Source organism: Aphis gossypii, chromosome X, assembly GCF_020184175.1.
Source record: "Aphis gossypii isolate Hap1 chromosome X, ASM2018417v2, whole genome shotgun sequence".
NCBI lineage: Eukaryota > Metazoa > Arthropoda > Insecta > Hemiptera > Aphididae > Aphis > Aphis gossypii.
In genome coordinates this window covers 50,000,850-50,020,948 of record NC_065533.1, presented here as the reverse complement: position 1 = coordinate 50,020,948, position 20,099 = coordinate 50,000,850, and the positions used below count along the sequence as shown (strand labels likewise).

At 26.6% G+C, this 20,099-nt stretch overlaps 3 protein-coding genes across 5 annotated transcripts in view; 1 reads left to right on the top strand and 2 right to left on the bottom strand.

Annotated features, from left to right (window-relative positions):
* Positions 1-1,897, top strand: part of LOC114132576 (putative uncharacterized protein DDB_G0277255) — a 29,649-nt gene extending 27,752 nt beyond the window's left edge. For all 3 annotated transcript variants that reach the window (XM_050205283.1, XM_050205281.1, XM_050205282.1), the window contains exon 13: positions 337-1,897. In XM_050205283.1, coding sequence (XP_050061240.1) covers positions 337-506 — 170 coding nt within the window. In that variant the 3' untranslated portion in view covers positions 507-1,897. The remainder of the gene's footprint in view (positions 1-336) is intronic.
* A 372-nt stretch (positions 1,898-2,269) lies between these two features.
* On the bottom strand, positions 2,270-8,044 carry LOC114132569 (tripartite motif-containing protein 2-like). Its single transcript, XM_027998070.2, has 11 exons — positions 6,631-8,044; positions 6,176-6,537; positions 5,044-5,235; positions 4,742-4,957; positions 4,374-4,629; positions 4,039-4,300; positions 3,808-3,973; positions 3,554-3,726; positions 3,322-3,481; positions 2,987-3,170; positions 2,270-2,913 (listed from the first exon to the last, which is right to left on the bottom strand). Exons 1-11 carry the CDS (start codon positions 6,755-6,757, stop codon positions 2,636-2,638), a joined length of 2,376 nt encoding a protein of 791 aa, XP_027853871.2. The 5' UTR covers positions 6,758-8,044; the 3' UTR covers positions 2,270-2,635.
* An 8,501-nt stretch (positions 8,045-16,545) lies between these two features.
* On the bottom strand, positions 16,546-17,481 carry LOC114132572 (uncharacterized). Its single transcript, XM_027998074.2, has 3 exons — positions 17,313-17,481; positions 17,051-17,212; positions 16,546-16,976 (listed from the first exon to the last, which is right to left on the bottom strand). The coding sequence occupies exons 1-3, from the start codon at positions 17,354-17,356 to the stop codon at positions 16,697-16,699; spliced, it is 486 nt and encodes a 161-aa protein (XP_027853875.1). The 5' UTR covers positions 17,357-17,481; the 3' UTR covers positions 16,546-16,696.
* Between the last annotated feature and the right edge of the window lie 2,618 nt (positions 17,482-20,099).

Below are 20,099 nucleotides of genomic sequence, written 5' to 3'. Positions count from 1 at the left end.
TATTATGACATTATAAAATAAATAAACCAGCTACTGAAAAAGTGAGAACAACATTATAATATACACTCTTTAGTAACTTTATAAACTATATAGACTTAATACCTAAAATGACTAATATTATCAGCTGTCGTCACAAAAATTGTGTAGAAAATAAATGTAGGCAATAGCAGTTAAAATATATACGACTAATTAGCACCTACTAATTGAAATTATTTAAAGACGCCATTAAATTATGTTATACACTATACTACTATAGTTTAAATTAAAAACACATCATTTGAGTTCGTAGAATATTAATTAGTGTTTTATTAAATGTAAATACTTTTTCGTTTTCAGGATCTGAAATCACTGGACTGGCGCACAGATTGGGCTACGAACGTGAAGTGATACGCATTTGGTTTTGCAATAAACGCCAGGCGTTGAAGAACACTGTTCGCACGATAAATGGTAGCGGTCCGGGCCATATGACTAGCACAAAATCTCATAATAATACAAGTGGTTATTAAAACGCCATATTATTTATAAAATTTGCGTTGCATAAAATTAATGAAACATACCCAGTTTTTCCGACAATCACGATGTAGTAACTGGTCATGTCCATATCTGTGTTGCCTTTTTTTTACACAAAATATCTACCGGCAGAATTATTTTCTTTATTCTTTCATAATACCTGTTGGTTCATAAGAATAACTAGTGGTTAAAAGACCAAATATGGAAGAACACGTTTTAAAAAATAACTTGTTTAACTTTTTCATAATTTTTTTAGTTGTTTTAAGTGTCTAAATATAATTAATATTAAATAATTAATAGATTTTAATTTATAACGTTTAATATTGTTTGAATTTTCATTAGTAGCTTAAAAACAAAACTATAACTATACCCTGAATAATAAAAAGGAATAAAATATTTTTTGTGAAATAATAATAATACATAGTACCTATTTAATATGTGTAAATATTGTTAGTGTACAATATGGTTAAGTTTAAAAATTAATTTATATTTTGTGTCAACAATATAAGCTTAAAATAAGCTTTAAGTGTATTCACTAAATTATAAATTATATAATGCATGTCGAAGTATGAAATAAATTTTTATATCAAGAGTCAAAGTTACCAAATAATAGACTGTAACCAAACACTAGGGCTTTTACAAATAGCAGGAAAAAAGACATTTCGAAAATTATACTTGGTATAACAACCAATATTAAACAAAATTTGAATATATTATTTGTCAAAAATTTCATTTTTGTACATCTAAAAAGTATATCCAAAAATTTGTTTGACTTATAAATAAATAATCAACTGTTCTTAATAAGTACAATAATTTTAGTATACATCTAGTCATGGGCACAACTTCAGTACTACAGCCTGAAAACTAGATATTATTACAGTATGCTGAATTTACATATTTTTAGAGGAGACTATAGAAGCACTCCTTAGAACTAGCTCTTCCATACTTCCAATTGCATTAATGAATCTAGTTTAAATAATTTTAAAAATTAAATGTTATTTGTCTTAATATACTTTAAGATATATACTGAAAGGAGTATTTGGTCTCTTAACCATTTAAAATTAACTTACAGTTAATACCTATTTATTTCCTCATAACATGCCTTATAATATATTATATTTAATTTATATTTGTATATTATTTTTACTATAAATAAGAAGTATTGTAAATTTCTACATGTCAGTCTGCGTGTATGTATGTGTATGTGTGTGTTTGTAAATGTATATGTGTGTATACTTACCCTATTAAAATGAGATAGTTTTTTTGTATTTTAACCGCCTCGATTATTTCATCTTGTGTCAAGACTGTTAAGTATTAAAATCGAAATAATTTATGTAAATGAGGTAGTAAATTAATATTAATAATAAAAAAAAAATTACAAATATTCTTTAGTTGTTCTTCTTTATTTGTCACTAAAACATGTATTTTTCTAAGTTAGTGTTGCGATAAGTAATTCAATGTGTTATATCATCATTAAATAAACTATAAATTAACCATATTATTTATGATTTTTTTTCTTAATACAAACATAAACATGATTACATAATAAGTCTAATTTAAATATATATACTAAGTAGTGCTTTTTTAAACTTTGAATATAATATTTACCTTATAATATAGTAAAAAAAAAAAATATATATATGACTAGAATATAAACAATAGAATACACATTAATAGTATTTAGTACAATCATACTGACTTTTATGAAATGGTTGGTATAATTTTCAAATGTAGCATGAATCTATGCATAAAAAAGAAAATACATAAAACAAGGCAAAAGTTGTAACCGCTAAATATTTTATGCGCATTACCAAAATTTTAAAAAAATTGTCAAAATATTTTATCATACATTAAAAAAATTGAGCTTTTAGTTTTTGAATAAATTTAATAGGATCATGAAATACCAAGACATATTTCTCTAAAAGTATGTTAACTAATCATTTAAAAAACAGGAATTTTTTTTTTTTTTTAACAAATAATTTGACTAAACTAGACAAAACATAGTACACAAATATAAAGAGAAAAGAATATTCAACACAAATAATTGGTTTTAAACTTAGTTTTAAGTAAATAATTAAGTAGACGAGTATTTTTTTTTGTTTAGTAAATTGTAGACTAACGCTAATTAAAAAAATTGATATTTTTTTATACTATCAGCTGCTACATCGGTTACTAATAAATAATATGATGAGCATTGTTGACTATCATCAATAACAGAATCTTGAACTTCAGAAAATGCTACCATACCAGCTGGACGACGTAATTTGCAGCCATTGGAGTCAACAGTGTTTATTAATTTTTCAGTTTCCATATCAATTAAGTCAATGACGTACGAGTTATAGTGACGTCTAGTAGCCAGTATAAAATTGTTACAAGTAGCCAATGAGCTATACGGATGTGTGGCTAAAAAAAATTGAAAACACACATTACTAAGAAACCAAAAATTATTAACTAAATTGATGAAACCACCACTTACATTTATCTGTTGTTGTCATAACTGTTATTGACCGCTCATAAGTACCTTTGCATGAATATATATCTAAACAACGACATCCAGTTGTAGTTACACCAGAAATTACAATTATCTGTGAATCTGGCCCTATTGCCATAAATGTACCAACGCATTCAGCAGATTTTCCATTACTTTTCTTATTATTTATCTTAATAAAAAAAAAAATTAAATTAAAAATTATGGGTATATTATTGTTATTCATAAAAATATCAAGGAAAATATATTATGTTCCAAAATGTTTACTAAAAATCAAATATTTTAGGTATTAGTTGTATGATACATGAAGAGTTAATTCTTACTGTGAATAGATGTTGCCCAGTTGTCGCTTTGAATGCATGAATGTTACACGAAGAGTCGCCTATTAATACATGATCATAAGTTCTGTCCACAACAACACACATAGGTTCAACCATATTTGAATGTGTCCATGACTTGACTGTTTCACCACCTAAAGTCATTCTAGGAAAAAAAATATTTTTGTTAACATAAGTTAAATAAAATAAATAAATAAAAGTATTTTGAAATTATTACTGAGTCACTATGTTTGTACGCCAATTTACTGTAACCAATGTTTCATCGCTCAATAAACCAATACCAGTTGAAGAACGACCACGCAGAGCTTCAATATTTTGTATATCACAAATATAATTTAAGTGAGTATCAAGCACTCTTATGCGACAATTTCCTGTATCTAAAACATACACCTAGAAATAAGAAACATAACATTTTAATAAGATACACATTACCTTTTATGTCATATTCAAAATAATCTTTTGGTCTCTTACCCTAGTGGAGTGGTGATCTACAGCAATTGCAACAGGCTGTTGCATTGAAGGTCCTTTACTATATTGACATATAGGATCAATGTTTTTTATTATAGAGAAGTCAATATGTCCAGTACTACCATTACATGCTACTGGTCTACCTAACACATAAATATGAAGTCGATATCTAAAATACATAAAAACACAAGTTAAATTAATTGATTTTTTTCTTACTAATTGCATTTTATATACCTGCCACAAATAGATAAACGTAGACGGATTGTGTATTGGCCATTTTTATGATCAATAATACGCACTCCATCACTGGTATTGTTTTCATGGTATTGATGCCCTGAATTATTTGCAGTCCTTTCTTGTTGTGTGTCATCTAAAGGTCCGATTAATTTCAGAGTAACTGGATCACCGCCTAAATTGCGTCGATTTCCATCATAGTCAACAGCAATTAAAGTAGCAACCCGTGTATCTACTAAACGAGGAATCAACAAATTTTCTTCTAGAAATATAAAAATATTTTATACCTTTAGAAAATTGCTTATTGAACTTATACTTATTCTAAATGACATTACCATTTGACTCAGCAACATTCAGTGTACAATTACCAGGACAAGTAGTTGTAGTACGTACTCGACCCATTTGCTCTATTGCATTATTTACGACATTTTTTATTGCTGTTACATCTAAATCCAAGGCAATAAAAGCATTTTCACGAGGTTCTTCAATACCGCCTGTAGGTTTTTGCAAACGATCATTTAAAATTTGTATCCGTTGGTTTATAGACTGCACATCCAATAATTGATGGACGTTGCCACATTCATCCATAACCTAATTGTCATAAATGTAATAATATAATACACATAATATAATGATTGATAGACCAAACACTATGTAATACGTATATTATGGTATAATGTATATACATTGACTTTATACATACTTTATTTTTTTCAATATCAATAGCTGAAAGTTGTTGAGTCAAAATTCTATTTTTAGCATCACATGCCTTATTTATTTGTTGTTGCAGTTGTTGCTTACGAACTTCTAATATATTCATCAGATCATTAAATGTATCATCCAAAGTAGACAAACATTCATTACGAGCTGTATCTAAACGTTCTAATTCAGCACATACTCCATCCCTCGAATAGTTCAACTATAATTTAAATGAATTACAATTCATTTAAATTAATACGTAAACTATCAACATTTGTTTAACACATAATTATCAGCAACACATACTTTTGATACACATTCATTAGCTTTATATAACATTATTTCAGATGTACGTTTCATAGCTACAGACACTGGTATGATTGTATGAACCAATGGTGGAGATTTAGATGAAATAATGGTACTTTCACTAATTGCTGTCTCATGTTTGGTACAAATTGAGCAGAATACTTGATCACATGTTTCACAATAAAGCAATTCCTAGTAAATATGGAAAAATAAAATACATATTATAACCATTAATATTTCTTACTTAAATATTATTAGTTAAATAAAGCAGCCTTGAGTTAGATGCATTTACATGGTAGTTTATAGAGTATAAGTATACACATGATTCAAAACGTTAACATTTTAAATCATACCAAATTCAAACACATAGTTTTATTTTCTGATTTGAATGTGTATAAAATATTAATTACATAAATGCATATTATATACATCTTTAAAACATAAAAAAACAAAATATTTTAAAATAGTATCAATTTTTAAGATATTTATATTTAAAATCAGATTTTTAAAGACCTTCATTTAGGATATAATCATGTTATCAGTTTTTTTTTAAATTGTTTTATTAAATAAAAATTTCAGTTTAAATTTCAATTTCAATTACTTTAATTGTACTGAACTTATTAAATATTTAAATTTTAAAATTTGTTTCTTCACTTCTAGAAATAAATCATTATTCTACCATATAACTGATTTTAGTACATGCACAAAATGTACTCTCGTGCTAATAAACATATATATAATTCTGTATGTAATATTGATTTATTTCATCTCTAACTCAGTAAATAAACAGATTCATTATTTGAATAGTATTAATTTTCTTAAAATATGTTCTTTCATGCATTTTATACCTTATTTTATTTTAATAAGAACTGTGTATCATTTGTTGTTATATTAATTTAAACAGACTTTGATTTATATGATTATGATATTTTAATTTACTTCTTCATGTTATATACCTATTGTAAAATATAATATTTATTTCCATGATAAAGATTATTATTATTTTATTAAGTATAGGTACAAGGTATAATGCATACAACTGCATAATTAGTCACTTTTTATTCTTGCCTATACATAAAAATAAATTTTTGAAATACTTAAAATACTAGGCTTAAGTTAAAATTTGCAATACCTGATTAATATGTGAAGATAATACACCACCGCCACAACAAGTTGGTATTAAAGTACGTCGTCTATGAGTAGATATCAAATCGAGTAATTGATTGACTAGAAACGATGGAGGAAGAGCTGTGACTCCACCATTTTGAGGAACAACTATAAGTTCCCTGCATATTGGACACCTAAAAGTTTGCCGCTGTTGTTGAGATTCCTGCTGTTGCTGAGATGATTGACTACTATTACCCCGGCCATTGTTCAAGTCTTGTGCTGTACGTCGATTGTTAGCAGCTGCTGCAATCCTCGTCAAACAGTGAACACACACGGTGTGTGAGCACGGTAAGAGTTTTGGAGCGCGTTCAACACCATCGTAAACACCTACACATACGAGAAAGAATTAAAGAATTATTATTTTATAACACACACACAACTCCACAAACAAAACGACAAGGTAGGTATAAAAATTCTCACACAGACAAGTGGCGCACGTCAAAAAGGCATCATTGAAGTCGTCATAGTCGATTGACACTGTTTCAACTAATTGTGTTGAATTGCTGCCAGTGCCATTGCTGCTGTTATTGCTGTTGACAGTGACCATTTTTCTCAAGTGCACGCGGCCCGCACAATCAGAGCATCGTTACGAAAATAAATTATTGTGCGTATCGAAATCAATCGATTTGCAAGCTTTGTAGTAATAAATCAACCGCCGCGGCGGCGGCTGCTGCTTTTCGTGAATTAGCATAAGAAATCAAAACTAAGAGAGGTTCCGAACGATCGATCCCCGGCGACCGGCGGTTGGCGACGGAATTTTTTTTTATTCCGTTCAGTCTTTGTTTCTTTTATCGTGCACACAATGAATTATAAAATTATAAGTAAACATTGTAGAGTGTATATATGAAAAAAAAAAAAAAAAAATGAAAAAAAAACAACGTTATCACCGTCAGTCCATTGTTATTGTTGCAGCGGCATCAAGCTGCCATTGTGATCATCCCGTGATAACACCTTTTACGTCTTCACTATTACGATGGTCGTCTGTGTAGTAGTAATACTACGTATTATACGAACGACCGACTCGGCGGGCAGGCAGTACGCGGGGAGGCACAGGTGCCGCGGTTAGGTCGACGTCCCGCTGGCAAGGTACCTCCTATATTATATTCGACTGGAAGGGAAACGCGAACGGCGTAGACGACGAGAGAGACGATATTACATAACGCAAAGCTCGGCAACGCAAACGCCTCGCGACTACACTGAAAACGATTCGCGCGCGTAAAACGTCCGAAAGTCGTAAAAATCGATCGTTTCGCGAGGTTTGTTGACCGGGCGCCACAGCGACACGCGTCGTGTCTGGGTGTATATATTGGATTCGCGAAACGACGGACCGAGTGTATAATATATTGACTGGACGATTGAATCGGCAATGACGACGTTTCGACGTGCACACGTCGGATCCGTTCGGCCGAACGGTTTGCGTTTGCCCGTGTCGACGACGCTCGGCCGCGGCGTGACGGACACGATAAAATAAAATAATAATAATATAATAATATGAGGAGAAAAACCAGTTATTGTCTCGAGTCAAACGGCGTGTAAAAACCCTGTGTAATACGTCGACGTTAATCGATACCTATCGTCGTTCGTCGATCGCCCGCAGGCTGAATTGGCTATATTATACGCGCATAATAATAATAATTATAATTTATAAATAATAATATTATTATTACGTTTTACACAAAAGTACGAAACGCACACAATAGTAAAAATGCACTGTACAGCGCGCGATCGCGTGTCCGTTCACACCGGTGCAGCGATGCAGAAAGCGTCGAAAAAGTTTCGTTGGGACACGCACACGTCGTTTGAAACGCTACGAAATTTTCCGGACAAGAGTGGTGAACCTACACCCCACGCGGCCCCGTTAGTAATGCGCCGCACATGCCGGTGCAGTGATCATAATTCCCTACCTATTTACGGCTATTTTTTATGGTGCACTTAACTATATATTAATACATATATATAATAATATACCACACCACACGCGTCGCGTGTATATACGAGTATATTATACAAAAAAAATGCATCTGTGCGCTACGAATTAAAAGATAGTGCGGTAACTAATAATAGGTTCTTTTTTTCTTTTCGTGAACTAGATCGTTCTTGGAGTGTGGTATGATGCATTCTCGTTGACCGAGTCGATTCGATTTATAATATTAATGACGGGTTATCTTCTATTGCACTAATTATACATACTACATAGGTGGTTATTGACTATTATTAGTTAATAACAATATAATGTGGTATAAGTTTATATATTATTATAAATAATATAATAATTAAATATTAATAAGTAATACAAATTATAGATGCATCGTTTTCGTCGAATATTAAATTAAATTTCTATAATAGTAATTGTAAAATTAGTTAGGTACTTTAAAGCAGCAATATATCAAAACAGATAGGCTGGGTATCGCTATCTACTATAAGTATATAATAGGTTTTCACTGTCCAGTGAGTCACTGGAAAGATTTGTTAATTTGAGTTCAATGATTTATCATTTGACACGGTCCGCAATAACCAATGATATCAAGTATCTGCTGAAGTATGTACAATCACAATGTATAAGCACCAATGCACCATATAGTGTAGTTGGTATTATACGACAAACAATTCTGAGTAGAAACAGTCTATGAACTAATAGGTTTATAGACTTAGTATAGGTATGAGTATTAATAAGTAATTTTTTTTTGATATTTCAATCAAAATAATTTATTTTACTATTCTATTAATACCTACACTCTACAGAAGGTTTAATACATTTTTTGTCAAAAACGTTGCATGTGTCAGTGGTGGATCCAGAAATGTTTCAAGAGGGAAAAGGAGCCCAAAATTGTCTTTGTACTTACTACTTAGTACTTACGAATAAGCAGTGCAGCTAGCAGCTGCAATAGTTTAGTAACAGTCGACAACGACAATTATAATAGATATATGATAATGATTTATTATATAATGGTATTATAATAATGATATTGGGTTTTGGTTTTCGTCTATTTTTAGCGAAACTTAATGATATTTTTCTCAGTAAATAATTTTTGTTGACGATAGTCGACAATCGATACGGTACCAATCATTAACTATACAGCTATAATACGTCTGTCGTCTATATATGTCGTTCGATTTGTCAATTATACTGATTATTCTGGTTTTACTGTAAAAATATTGATTAAAACATTTAAAACCTTGTAATTCGAAAATTGTTTATCATTGACGACGATCGGTAATAGAACGTATCGACGAAAATAGCTATAACAGTTGTATAACACACTACTCACTGCACATTTTAATTTAATTTAATTTTTATCATTTTAATAGGTACTCTAGCAGCTGTGATAATCTAAAAAAATAACCGAAACCATAGATATATTATAAACATATACATATTTAAAATGATGAGGGGATCGCTGCTGCATTGTGCTTATAAAATAATTTAATATTAGTTTAATAAACGTAAAAGTTTTATGGCCAAATAATATTTACAAATAATGTTTTTCGATTATAACAAAATAATCAATATCGTTTTTCATAGCTCAAATAAGCATTTTCTTCCAAAGTTGTACTTCGTCTAAAAAAATTATTCTTATTTTAATTAAACTTATAAATTTTAGATTATTTTATTCAGTACGAACTACTATGAAGTGGTGTATATTAAATTTTCTAGCCTTAGCTACAAAAATAGCACAACTGAAACTGATACATTTTCAACTGCAAACAATTTAAACATTTTTATAATTTTGACGAATTTTGCTAAATTTGAACTTTAAATGCTTATGTGAATAAATTGTGTTTATGTATTTTAAATATTTTTTATATACCTACCCAGTACCCATAAAAGCAATTTATGTGAGATCTTGTATTAAATTTTCAAGCATTTTGAGCCAGCTAAAAAACAAAACTAAAAAATATTTAAAAATTCAAATATCTACAGTTATTTATTTTTTAATTATAATTAAGGTGTCAAAAAAAGTTTAATAAATGATGAGAAATCGATATTTTACGCGTGAATATTTATCCCGTAAAAATTTAAGCTTTAGATAATTTTTTTTTAATTGGCCAACCCTCAGCTTTTTTTATAATTATTGTAAGCCAAACTTATGGAAAACCTTGTACCTATTCAATTTTCAACTCTTAGCTACTTAAACAAAATTTTTTTATAAATTTTTAACTGCAAAATTATTTTCAATTACTCGTATTCATGATTTTAATAAATATTGAATATTGTCAATAATTTAACTTTAAACGCTAATAAAATAGTGACTATGAATAATGTATTCTTATAATTTTTGAAACACTAAAAGACTAACTTATGAGGAAATTTTCAAGTATTTTGACTTAGCCAAAAATATTTTATCGATATAATATAATTAATATATATATCAGAAAAAAAAACTAAACAAAAACGAATACTTCAAATGCCAATAAATAACCTTAAAATAAGCGAAATATTTTGAAAATTAAATTATGTAAAAAATGCTAGCCTAAATAACTGATGAACTTTTTAAGTATCTACGACTTACACTTTGAATAATAACTAATATTTAAAATCGTTTGAGGATAAATCGTTATTGTTATACGTGGTTTTGTTAAAATTTAAAATTCAGACGCTATTAATATTTTTCTTATAATGACGCTTTGAGTTTTCTCTATACCTATTTGAAGGAAAACTTAATGTTGAATTTTTTAACCTTAGATATAATAATTACAGAAATTGTTTTGAATTTTCAACTATAAAATTACTTGTTAATCTCTTCATGTTTAACATATTTCGTAAAAATTTTAACTTTTAACACTATAAAAAAAAAATGTGACTAAAAATTTTAGATTTTTTTTAACTGCAATAAGAACATCTTATAAGAAACTTTGTATTGAATTTTCAAGTTTTTTTGGACACCCAAAATTTTTTTTTACATCTATATAAAAAGTCTATATAAACACTCAAGACAGCTCAAAAAAGCCATATAATATTTCGAAAATTTAACTTTACTTATATAGATTACATTAATATAAACATTTAGAGAAAATTTCAAGTACTTATTTACAAAGATTTGTTTTTTAGTTAATTCTGTTGAAAATTAAAACGTTTAACTAAAACTACGTTTTGCGTAAAAATTCCCGTTTTCCAAATTTTTTGAAAACTACTAAAAACTTAGTTATTATTGTAACTAAAAAAAAACTTATGAAGAAACTTATATTAAATTTTGATTATGATTATTAAAAATAATTCTATAACAGTTTTAAAAAACATTGTTTTGTACGGTTTTAATTTATAAATATAAAATATTCATAAAACGTTAATAAGCTTTGAAATAATGAAAATACTTTGATACATAAACTTAACCAATGAACATAAATGTTTTTTCAAACGGAAATTTAACAAGAATATTTTATATTACCTAATATAAGACGTATTTATATATAATAAGTAATAACCTACTTTATTATTAATATTAACTAACTTTAGTGAAAGTTCTGAGGTATCTACTGCCTAATAAAAATTAAATTTGAATAGATAACAATATGAATAAATTACCTTTATTTGTATTAGTTATTAGTTATTACCATTTACCAATACATACTGATATACCGTAGTATTATATTAAAATAATATTTAATTAAAATTTAATTATAAGTCATTAAAAGATATATTGATAATACGATGCGAAAATAATGTATTTATACTTTATAGTACTTTTATTAATTTTATAATAAATTATTCTACAATCATGATTGATATACGATAAATTATAATAATTAATGCAATTACGTCATAAACTCATATAATTATTATATAATACATAATATAGGTACTATAATAGCCATGGTTGCAGGCTTTAGTTCTATATTTCTACGTAATATATTATACCCGACGATGTAGATTACAGACGGCGACAAGACTTTATACATTATTGATGATGACGAATGACCTTTATCGTTTCGCATAAATAAATATTATTTCTAGATAACCACAACTGTCAGTAAAAGTGTGCCTAAGACAAAAAATATAGCCTAAATGGCTACATACTACATAGGTACCAATAGGAATAACAAAACACTAACGTACAACCGTACAAGGGTAAAGTATTTACTTACCGTGATAATAAAATACATTCATCACTTCGTTCAAAATATAAGAGAAGAAAAGTACCAACCAACGTAGGTAAAATCACTCTGCTGTACAGTTATTGGTGTTGGTTGTCGAGTGTACTTGTGCCTCATCTTTGAGTAAATCACTGTAATGTTTGTGTTAAATTTGAATTCAATGATACATTAATGTACATGAAAATAAATTTTGAACTGCAGTCAAAATAACATCATACATTTTTGTGATTATTATGATATATTGATCTATTGACGTAATTTATTTTACTTAAATAGGTTAAATTGACTTATGTTGAAAACATTGCATTTTAATATTAAATATTTACCTATATACAATAACATGTAGGTATAATATATTGTTTTATTATTAATAGGTAACTTTAGAGCTAATACTAACTTACCGACTACCGTAGATAAATATGAATAAGTTTGCGGTATAAATATTAAATAGACCATAGTACAAAATAAATCTAAATAATGTGAAAATGTGATTATACTTGTAAAATATAATGATATACCTATGATGCGGCTATACATAAAAGTTTCAAATCCCTACTAACAATGTATGTACGCATTTTTTTCAATAAAGTAATTTAAATTGTTATACTTTGTGTCTTTGTTTATAATAATATACCTATGTGTATCTAATGCCATTTAAATTTAAACTTTTAATGTCTATAAACAATTTATGCTTATTTATTTTTATTGGAAATTTTGATTTCAATATTAACTACTTCTGAGCAACCTTGTGTTAAATTTTCAAGTCTTAGTTACCCATGAGAATTTAAAATTCTATGCATTTTTAACTACTTACAAAACAATTTGCAAATTTTTATAATTTTAACGAATTTTGTAAACAATTTGAAGTTATTGAACAGTTTATAAAAAAAAATCGTGTTGATAAATTAATTTAATGAATAAGTTTAATAAATATATAACATAATATTATACTTCTCGATCAAATGAAAAATTTTTATCATTTATTTATAGCACAAATATAAAATGCTAACACATTTAGAAAAAATGTCAAGTATCTATGATCTACGTTTATTTGTTTTTTAATTACGATAAAATCGATTTTCTCATTTTTATAGTTTCCTATAATTATATGTAGGTACCTATAGTGTATATACTGTATAGTCATAATTAGATAGGTACCTATTATATTATCAGCCATTAAGCACTAAATTGTAAATTCTTAATACAATAATTACCCTATTTAGCTTTATTTAATCTAAATTTCTTCAAATCATTTAAATACATAGGCAATTACGGATTTGATATCGAAATAATTCATTAAAATAGTATTTATTTAGTAGGTATCAGTCTGAAAAATATTAAAAACCAAATTTATCAGCGATCAGTCCCCATTTAGAAACAAAACATTTAATTATTTTAAAATAATAAATGTCTAAAAGTTATAATGATCACTGAAAATCATTGGAAAAAAATTTAAAACTATCCAAATGTTAATGTACAATTATATTTTGTGATGTCGCGCTGGTGGTGCTATGGCAATGGCGAACAACAGTATTCCATAGGTCGTAGGTTTAATAATTTTAGATGAAATATAGAAAATATATGTAAAGTAAAGTAAATATATATACATATGTATGTATATTATTTGTTATGGCGTTATAGGTAAGATTCGGGTAATTTGCAAAATAAACGTTTCATAAATAATATTTTTTACTTAATTTGTCATTTTGAAAATTATTAAAAAATAAACGAGGTGGGGCTAGGAAACAAAGTAACATAATTCATAAAATATTTTGATATTTTGAAGAAAATGTAAACATCAGCATAAAAAAAAAATACAATTAGATTTTAGAAAAGTAAGAAAGAAATAACTATAAAATTTACTTTATTACAATTAGATTATAGTACGAAATAATTTAAATATTATAAAGATTAAAAATTACCTTTTTATCATACTCCTTTTAATACAAAATCTGAGCTTTAGAAATTAATTATTACATTTTAATGTTCATTATCAACCTATCTTAAGTTAAAAGGACACCCATTGTCTCTATCTTACCAACATACATGTGAAAATGGCAAATTTGCTTTCAGTAGAATCAACTTTGTGGTTTTAACTTTAATTTAAGAGTGAATTTACCTATTATCAAATTTAAAGGTAAGAATATAATCCAAGCTCATTAATATTAGTATCAATATGCTATGTACAATACTATAACTTTAAAATGTTCATAAGTCACTTTAATAAAACCCTATAAAATAAAATATTGAGTATCTGATGACTTGATAGGTACTAAAAGTTGCCATTTTTTTTTATAAAACAAAAAATAATACATATCCAAATTTCACTTTATAATACAATAAAATGCTCTACTAGTAGTAATGTATCAAACGTGTAGGCCTGGTAAGCTCGATCTTTCATTGTTTTTTAAATTAATTTATCTTTTAAATAGCCATAATTTTTACTACTCATAATTATACTTTAAGAAAAAATATATAAATAATATTGATATTAATAAATTGTTCAACCAGTATAAGCTTCTAATATTGGAGTAAAACAAATTTATATAAAATTTATATATGAAGCATTGTAATCAAATGTTTACTTTCAGCCCTTGCAAGTAGCAAGGGTGCAGTAAAGTATACTGCAACACATACGATAATATTGACAGAAAATATTTTGAAAAATAATTTAGACTTTAATAGTTTAAGACTTACCAACTACAAATGTACATGCAACAGACAAGTAAGATGTGATTATATGAATTACCAAGATGTTAGTTTTGAATTTTGTGTCTTAGGTTATTATTATGCAATATGTATAATTATTATTTTATTTATTGCAATGTATAAAAAATAAATTAAATTAAGATCAAATGACTGCATAAATTTACAAATTTATTCAAAAATTATGGTGAATTTAATAAAAATAAGAGTTTGATAGACTACCAACTTCCAAGCACTATATAATATATATAGTATAACAATCATAACCAAAAATATTTAAATTAAATTTTAAGTATTAAATTTTTAATGTACATGTTCAGTTGAACACTAGTTTTAAAAATCGTAAAATTTATAATAAATAATGTAGTTCCCAAAGTCCATGAGATAAAACAGTGTTTCACAACCTATGGGTTGCCAATCGCGGTCCATATCTGTGTGTACTAATAATGTGAAGTAAAGTGTCTAACTAGTATTTTAGAATATAGGACATAAGTTTTACAATGGATACATATATTTATTTAGTAACATTAGTATTATTTTATTGTGATTATGGAAAACTTGTTGTCTTATTGGTAAATGTGCTTATGACTGTTGATACGGTATCGATCAATGATCAATACAGGTAAGGAATGAGTAGTACATTGAGACTCGAGAGTAAGAACAAACGAATTAATAAACCTACATATTTTTATTTGAAAATAATCTTTATATTGAACACGGAATTATATATTTATGACTAAGAACACTAGCATAAAATATATTGTATCCTTGAATTGAATATTTATATAATGATATTATTAATATTAGAAAAAAAACTTTTGTATTATTTAGTTTTTATTATTATTAATGTCTACCTAATAATAGTTTTATTAATATAATAAAATACAATTAATTGAAAAATAATTAATTTGTTTACAAGTCATACTTATAACCAAACCTATCTTCAATATTTAAAATCTTAGCATATTGTTTACTGCGATCAGAATCTATTTATTTATTTAGATAGAATTTAAAAATGTAATTTAATATAAGATAATCTATAATTTTTTTATGAAAAATCAGTTTATTTATTGTAGAAAATCAGGTTATTAGCTCTAAAAAACAACATGCTTTTTAGTTTATATTCTATGGATAATATTATAAATTCTTAAAATCATAAACTATGACGATATATACTATATATACACTACATACATACGATATATACTATCGTCATAGTTCATGTTTAAAATATTATGTATTGCCATAGATATGATATGTATATAATATATATGTATGTGTAAACCGCCACAATATTTTATTTATGATCGTGTATATATGTGTAATTATACATATAGCCATTCCTATTTTTAAATGAATTGATAAATTAAAATTGTATCTACCGCTTGAGAATTTTCCTATAGGCGTCCTTGGTTATAAGCTACTTGTGAGTTTAAAACAGTATAATACTTTGTAATTCTACAGTTTTAGATATTGTATATTTATGTAAACATAAAATGTATTATAAATTTTATGCATAAAATACACCAACACAAATAATAAGTTTGAATTAACTTTAATTTCAAATGAAAAAAAAATATACATTTCTTATTTTTAACACTACACAAAACAAGAGACATGTTCATTAGATGAATTAATAAAATGTATTCAAAATTCTAATGTTTATTAACAAAATCAACAAAAAAGACTAACTACTTTGAACATTTGTTTCTTTTGTATGATCATTGGTTTTATCAACATCAGGTTTGTTTGTATTATCATTTATCACAGGGGAATTGTTTTTTTTAGATGAAGTTTTGTAATCTTGCAAAACATTAGTCTTTTTCAAATTATCAATCACCTGGTTTACGGAAAGTGATGGATCAATAGCTACCATATTTATAGCTATATTAGTAACATTTTGGTTTTGTTGAGTCTCTTGTAAATTGATTGGTGGCAATTGACCACGAGTCTCTTTGTGAAACGTACTATAATACAAAAGGTTACTAATTAGTAAAATTAATATTACTATACCTAAATACAAAAAAATCATGACACTAACGCTCTGAATGTATCTTCTGGGTAAAATATATCTGGTATTTTCAGCGATTGTGACGGCTTTGCATAATGTGGCTCTGATTCAGGTGGAAACGCCCGGTACACATCATACCAAATGGGTCGATCATCAACTTTCATTGCACCTGATTTTATGAGTCCGTTAACCCTGTAAATATTTCAATAGTTCAGATTAGTTTAAACTTCGCATACGACATAACTATGTGTCTATGTGTTATTTTTATTGGCAGTAAAAAATTATACGATACCTCGTAAATATAGTTCCTAATTTCTCCAAACGACTTCCAGCCATAGTTGTATTTATTAATTAATAACTGTAATACTTATATGAGTCCTCACAATAACTAGTCAATAAAGTCAAAAAAAAATTATTGAAATTCGGCATCGGCAAATTATGGTATTATCATTTATGATAACAAAATAGATACCAGATAAAGGAACAACGTTACCGAATCAATTAGAAAATAATGGAAAAAATAAAAACACATGTGTTTTAATATCGAATATATGGCAAAACTGATTTGGCGATAACGAATAGCGATAAACGAAATATTATAATATTTTAATTTTTAATAGGTACTAAGTAGGTAATATTTATTAATTAAATACTAATAAATATTAATAAATATTTTAAAAAACAAATTGTTAAACTACAAGTGAATCAGTATGCTTGTCTATGAAGTGAATATTGTGAATAATTTATGAAAAAGTATGTTAAAATATGAGAAGTTCTCATACGTTTATAGTTCAATGCTCGTCAAAAATTAATTTTTATATGTCCTTAGTTAGAGTGTAGACTGTTCTACTTATTTGTTCTTGGTCTAGCTGTCTAGATAGTTTTTTGTCTTTGGCAGTTCACATAATGCTTTGTTATATTAACAATTGATTATGGATTCATTGAGTGGATAAAGAATATCAGCTCAGTTAGCTTAATTGGCAGAGCACAAAACTCTTATCTAGGACTTGTTGGTGTGATACAATTTTGGGACACCACTTTGACGTGTATGTCAATTTTGACATGAAGCCTTATAAAACAGTATTAAAGAAAATACCTAATTAGTGTTTGTTCTACAATGACTATATCAAACAGTTGTATTTTTTTTCCAATCCTATCATTTATATTATTATTGTAGATTACCTAGTTTTCTATTTTGAATTATAACTGCATAACCGTTTTCAATATACTCAAACTTGCTGGCTAATAACTATAAACATGTTTCTACAAAACTTATATGCATATGATATATTATTATTAAGGTTCACTGACATTTTCAAAAAATTTAGGATAATTTTAAGCTATTACCTAGTTATAGAATAAACCTTTTCACATCATTCTATAGGAAGTCATTATTGAATGAAAAGTATATATACATATTACATAGTATAGTATAATAACATGATATAAATATTAAAACTATACTATTGTTTAATAATTAATATTTAAACACAAAGTGTTAGGCAAAAATTAATTCAATCCATTATATTACTAATTATTACAAACTATTAAATAAATTATTTTAATAGTAATATTATTGGTAGGTATAGGCTGACAAACTATTTTCACTTTTTCTTATAGAATGATTAAATGATTTATGTATCATTAAATTCAAGTCTAACACATACAACACAATCACAGTGACTTAGGTACTCTAAAATGAGATAAATACATGACATCTACTGTACAACAGAAAGATAACTTACTTTCCAATTAGTTATAACTTATACGTATAACATATGTAACTAAATATTTTATAAAAAATGCATCTAATATTATTCTTTCTTATTACACACTAGCAACTGTTGCGATTTAACTGGTAGGTAGTTAGACCATTATGTCCAATTGCCAATGAATATGTATATAAAATAATTTTAGATACATACAGTGATTAAACAGCGAAAAATAATAACCAATTAGTTTTAAAATGTAATCATAAACATTTAACGAATATTTCTATAGATACCTATCTACTATTATTCGTTTTCAAATTAGGTACAACATTACAACAAAAAACCAAAACTGCTTATAAATAGGTAAATAGTTATTATAGGAATGAATATCTATAATGTCATACAAATTCGAACTTTAACGATTGCAAAAATTTAATATGAATTTTCCAGTAAATACATTATATTTTTATTAAAGGTAGACAATACATGAGAAATCTTGTATTAAATTTATAAATTGTTGGTATAAAAAGAAAATTTTCTGTGATATTCTAACTACAAACTGATCATAAATTTTATTAAAATTTTAACTAACTCTTTAAAAATTATTTATTTTTTTTTGTCGAGGAATCTCCTAACACATTTTCAATAATTTTTACTGTGATAAATTTTTTATTTTCAGAATAAAACTAAAATTTCAAATGTCTATAAATAGCTAAGAAAAAACATTTTTTAAAAATTTTATTAGAGAACACTATCATAAACATTCTGTGAAAATTCCAAGTATTTGAACTCTAAATTAATTTGTTTTTAAGTTACACCAAAAAAAAAAAATTAAATCGATTTTATAAAAAATTGGTTTTGTGGAAAAATATTGAGTTTTTTTTAACCTTTCTAAAGTACAACTTAGATCCAATTTGCTGTGCAAAACGACTTTCAAATTTGAAAATCGAAGCATTTTTCAACTAATAATCTTGTATAGTGTATAAGGACGCAATAAAGAACATAAAGATTGTAAATTCATTATTCAATACATTAATCGCTCTGCTCATGTTGTTGAATTGGTAAGTAAAAAACTTATAACACGTCTTGTATTGTTTATAGATATTTAATATTTATAGAAAAAAACACTAAAAGCAATTGAAAATGTCAAATACCAATAAGCTCAAAAAGGTTCAAAATAAATTAAATCATATTATTCATATTACATAGAAAAAGATGCTAACATAAATATTTAGGGAAAATGTCGATTATATAACGGTCATTCGTTTATGAATAAGACCCTGCAAATAGTTATCGAATAGGTACTGATTTTGCATAAAATCTCTCATTTTCCTCGATTATTATTTTTATGTTTTTCTTGGTTATTT

Bases quoted from the DNA above. Each gene is read 5' to 3' on its own strand.
- LOC114132569 (XM_027998070.2), bottom strand. From the start codon at position 6,757: ATGGTCACTGTCAACAGCAATAACAGCAGCAATGGCACTGGCAGCAAT. The intron at 3,974-4,038 runs GTATATAAAATG...TATGTATTTTAG, and splicing joins CGTTTATCTATTTGTGGCAG to ATATCGACTTCATATTTATG. The intron at 3,171-3,321 runs GTAAGAATTAAC...TTTTTTATTAAG, and splicing joins CTGGGCAACATCTATTCACA to ATAAATAATAAGAAAAGTAA.
- LOC114132572 (XM_027998074.2), bottom strand. From the start codon at position 17,356: ATGGCTGGAAGTCGTTTGGAGAAATTAGGAACTATATTTACGAG. The intron at 17,213-17,312 runs GTATCGTATAAT...AAATATTTACAG, and splicing joins TTAGGAACTATATTTACGAG to GGTTAACGGACTCATAAAAT. The intron at 16,977-17,050 runs GTTAGTGTCATG...TTTGTATTATAG, and splicing joins CCAGAAGATACATTCAGAGC to TACGTTTCACAAAGAGACTC.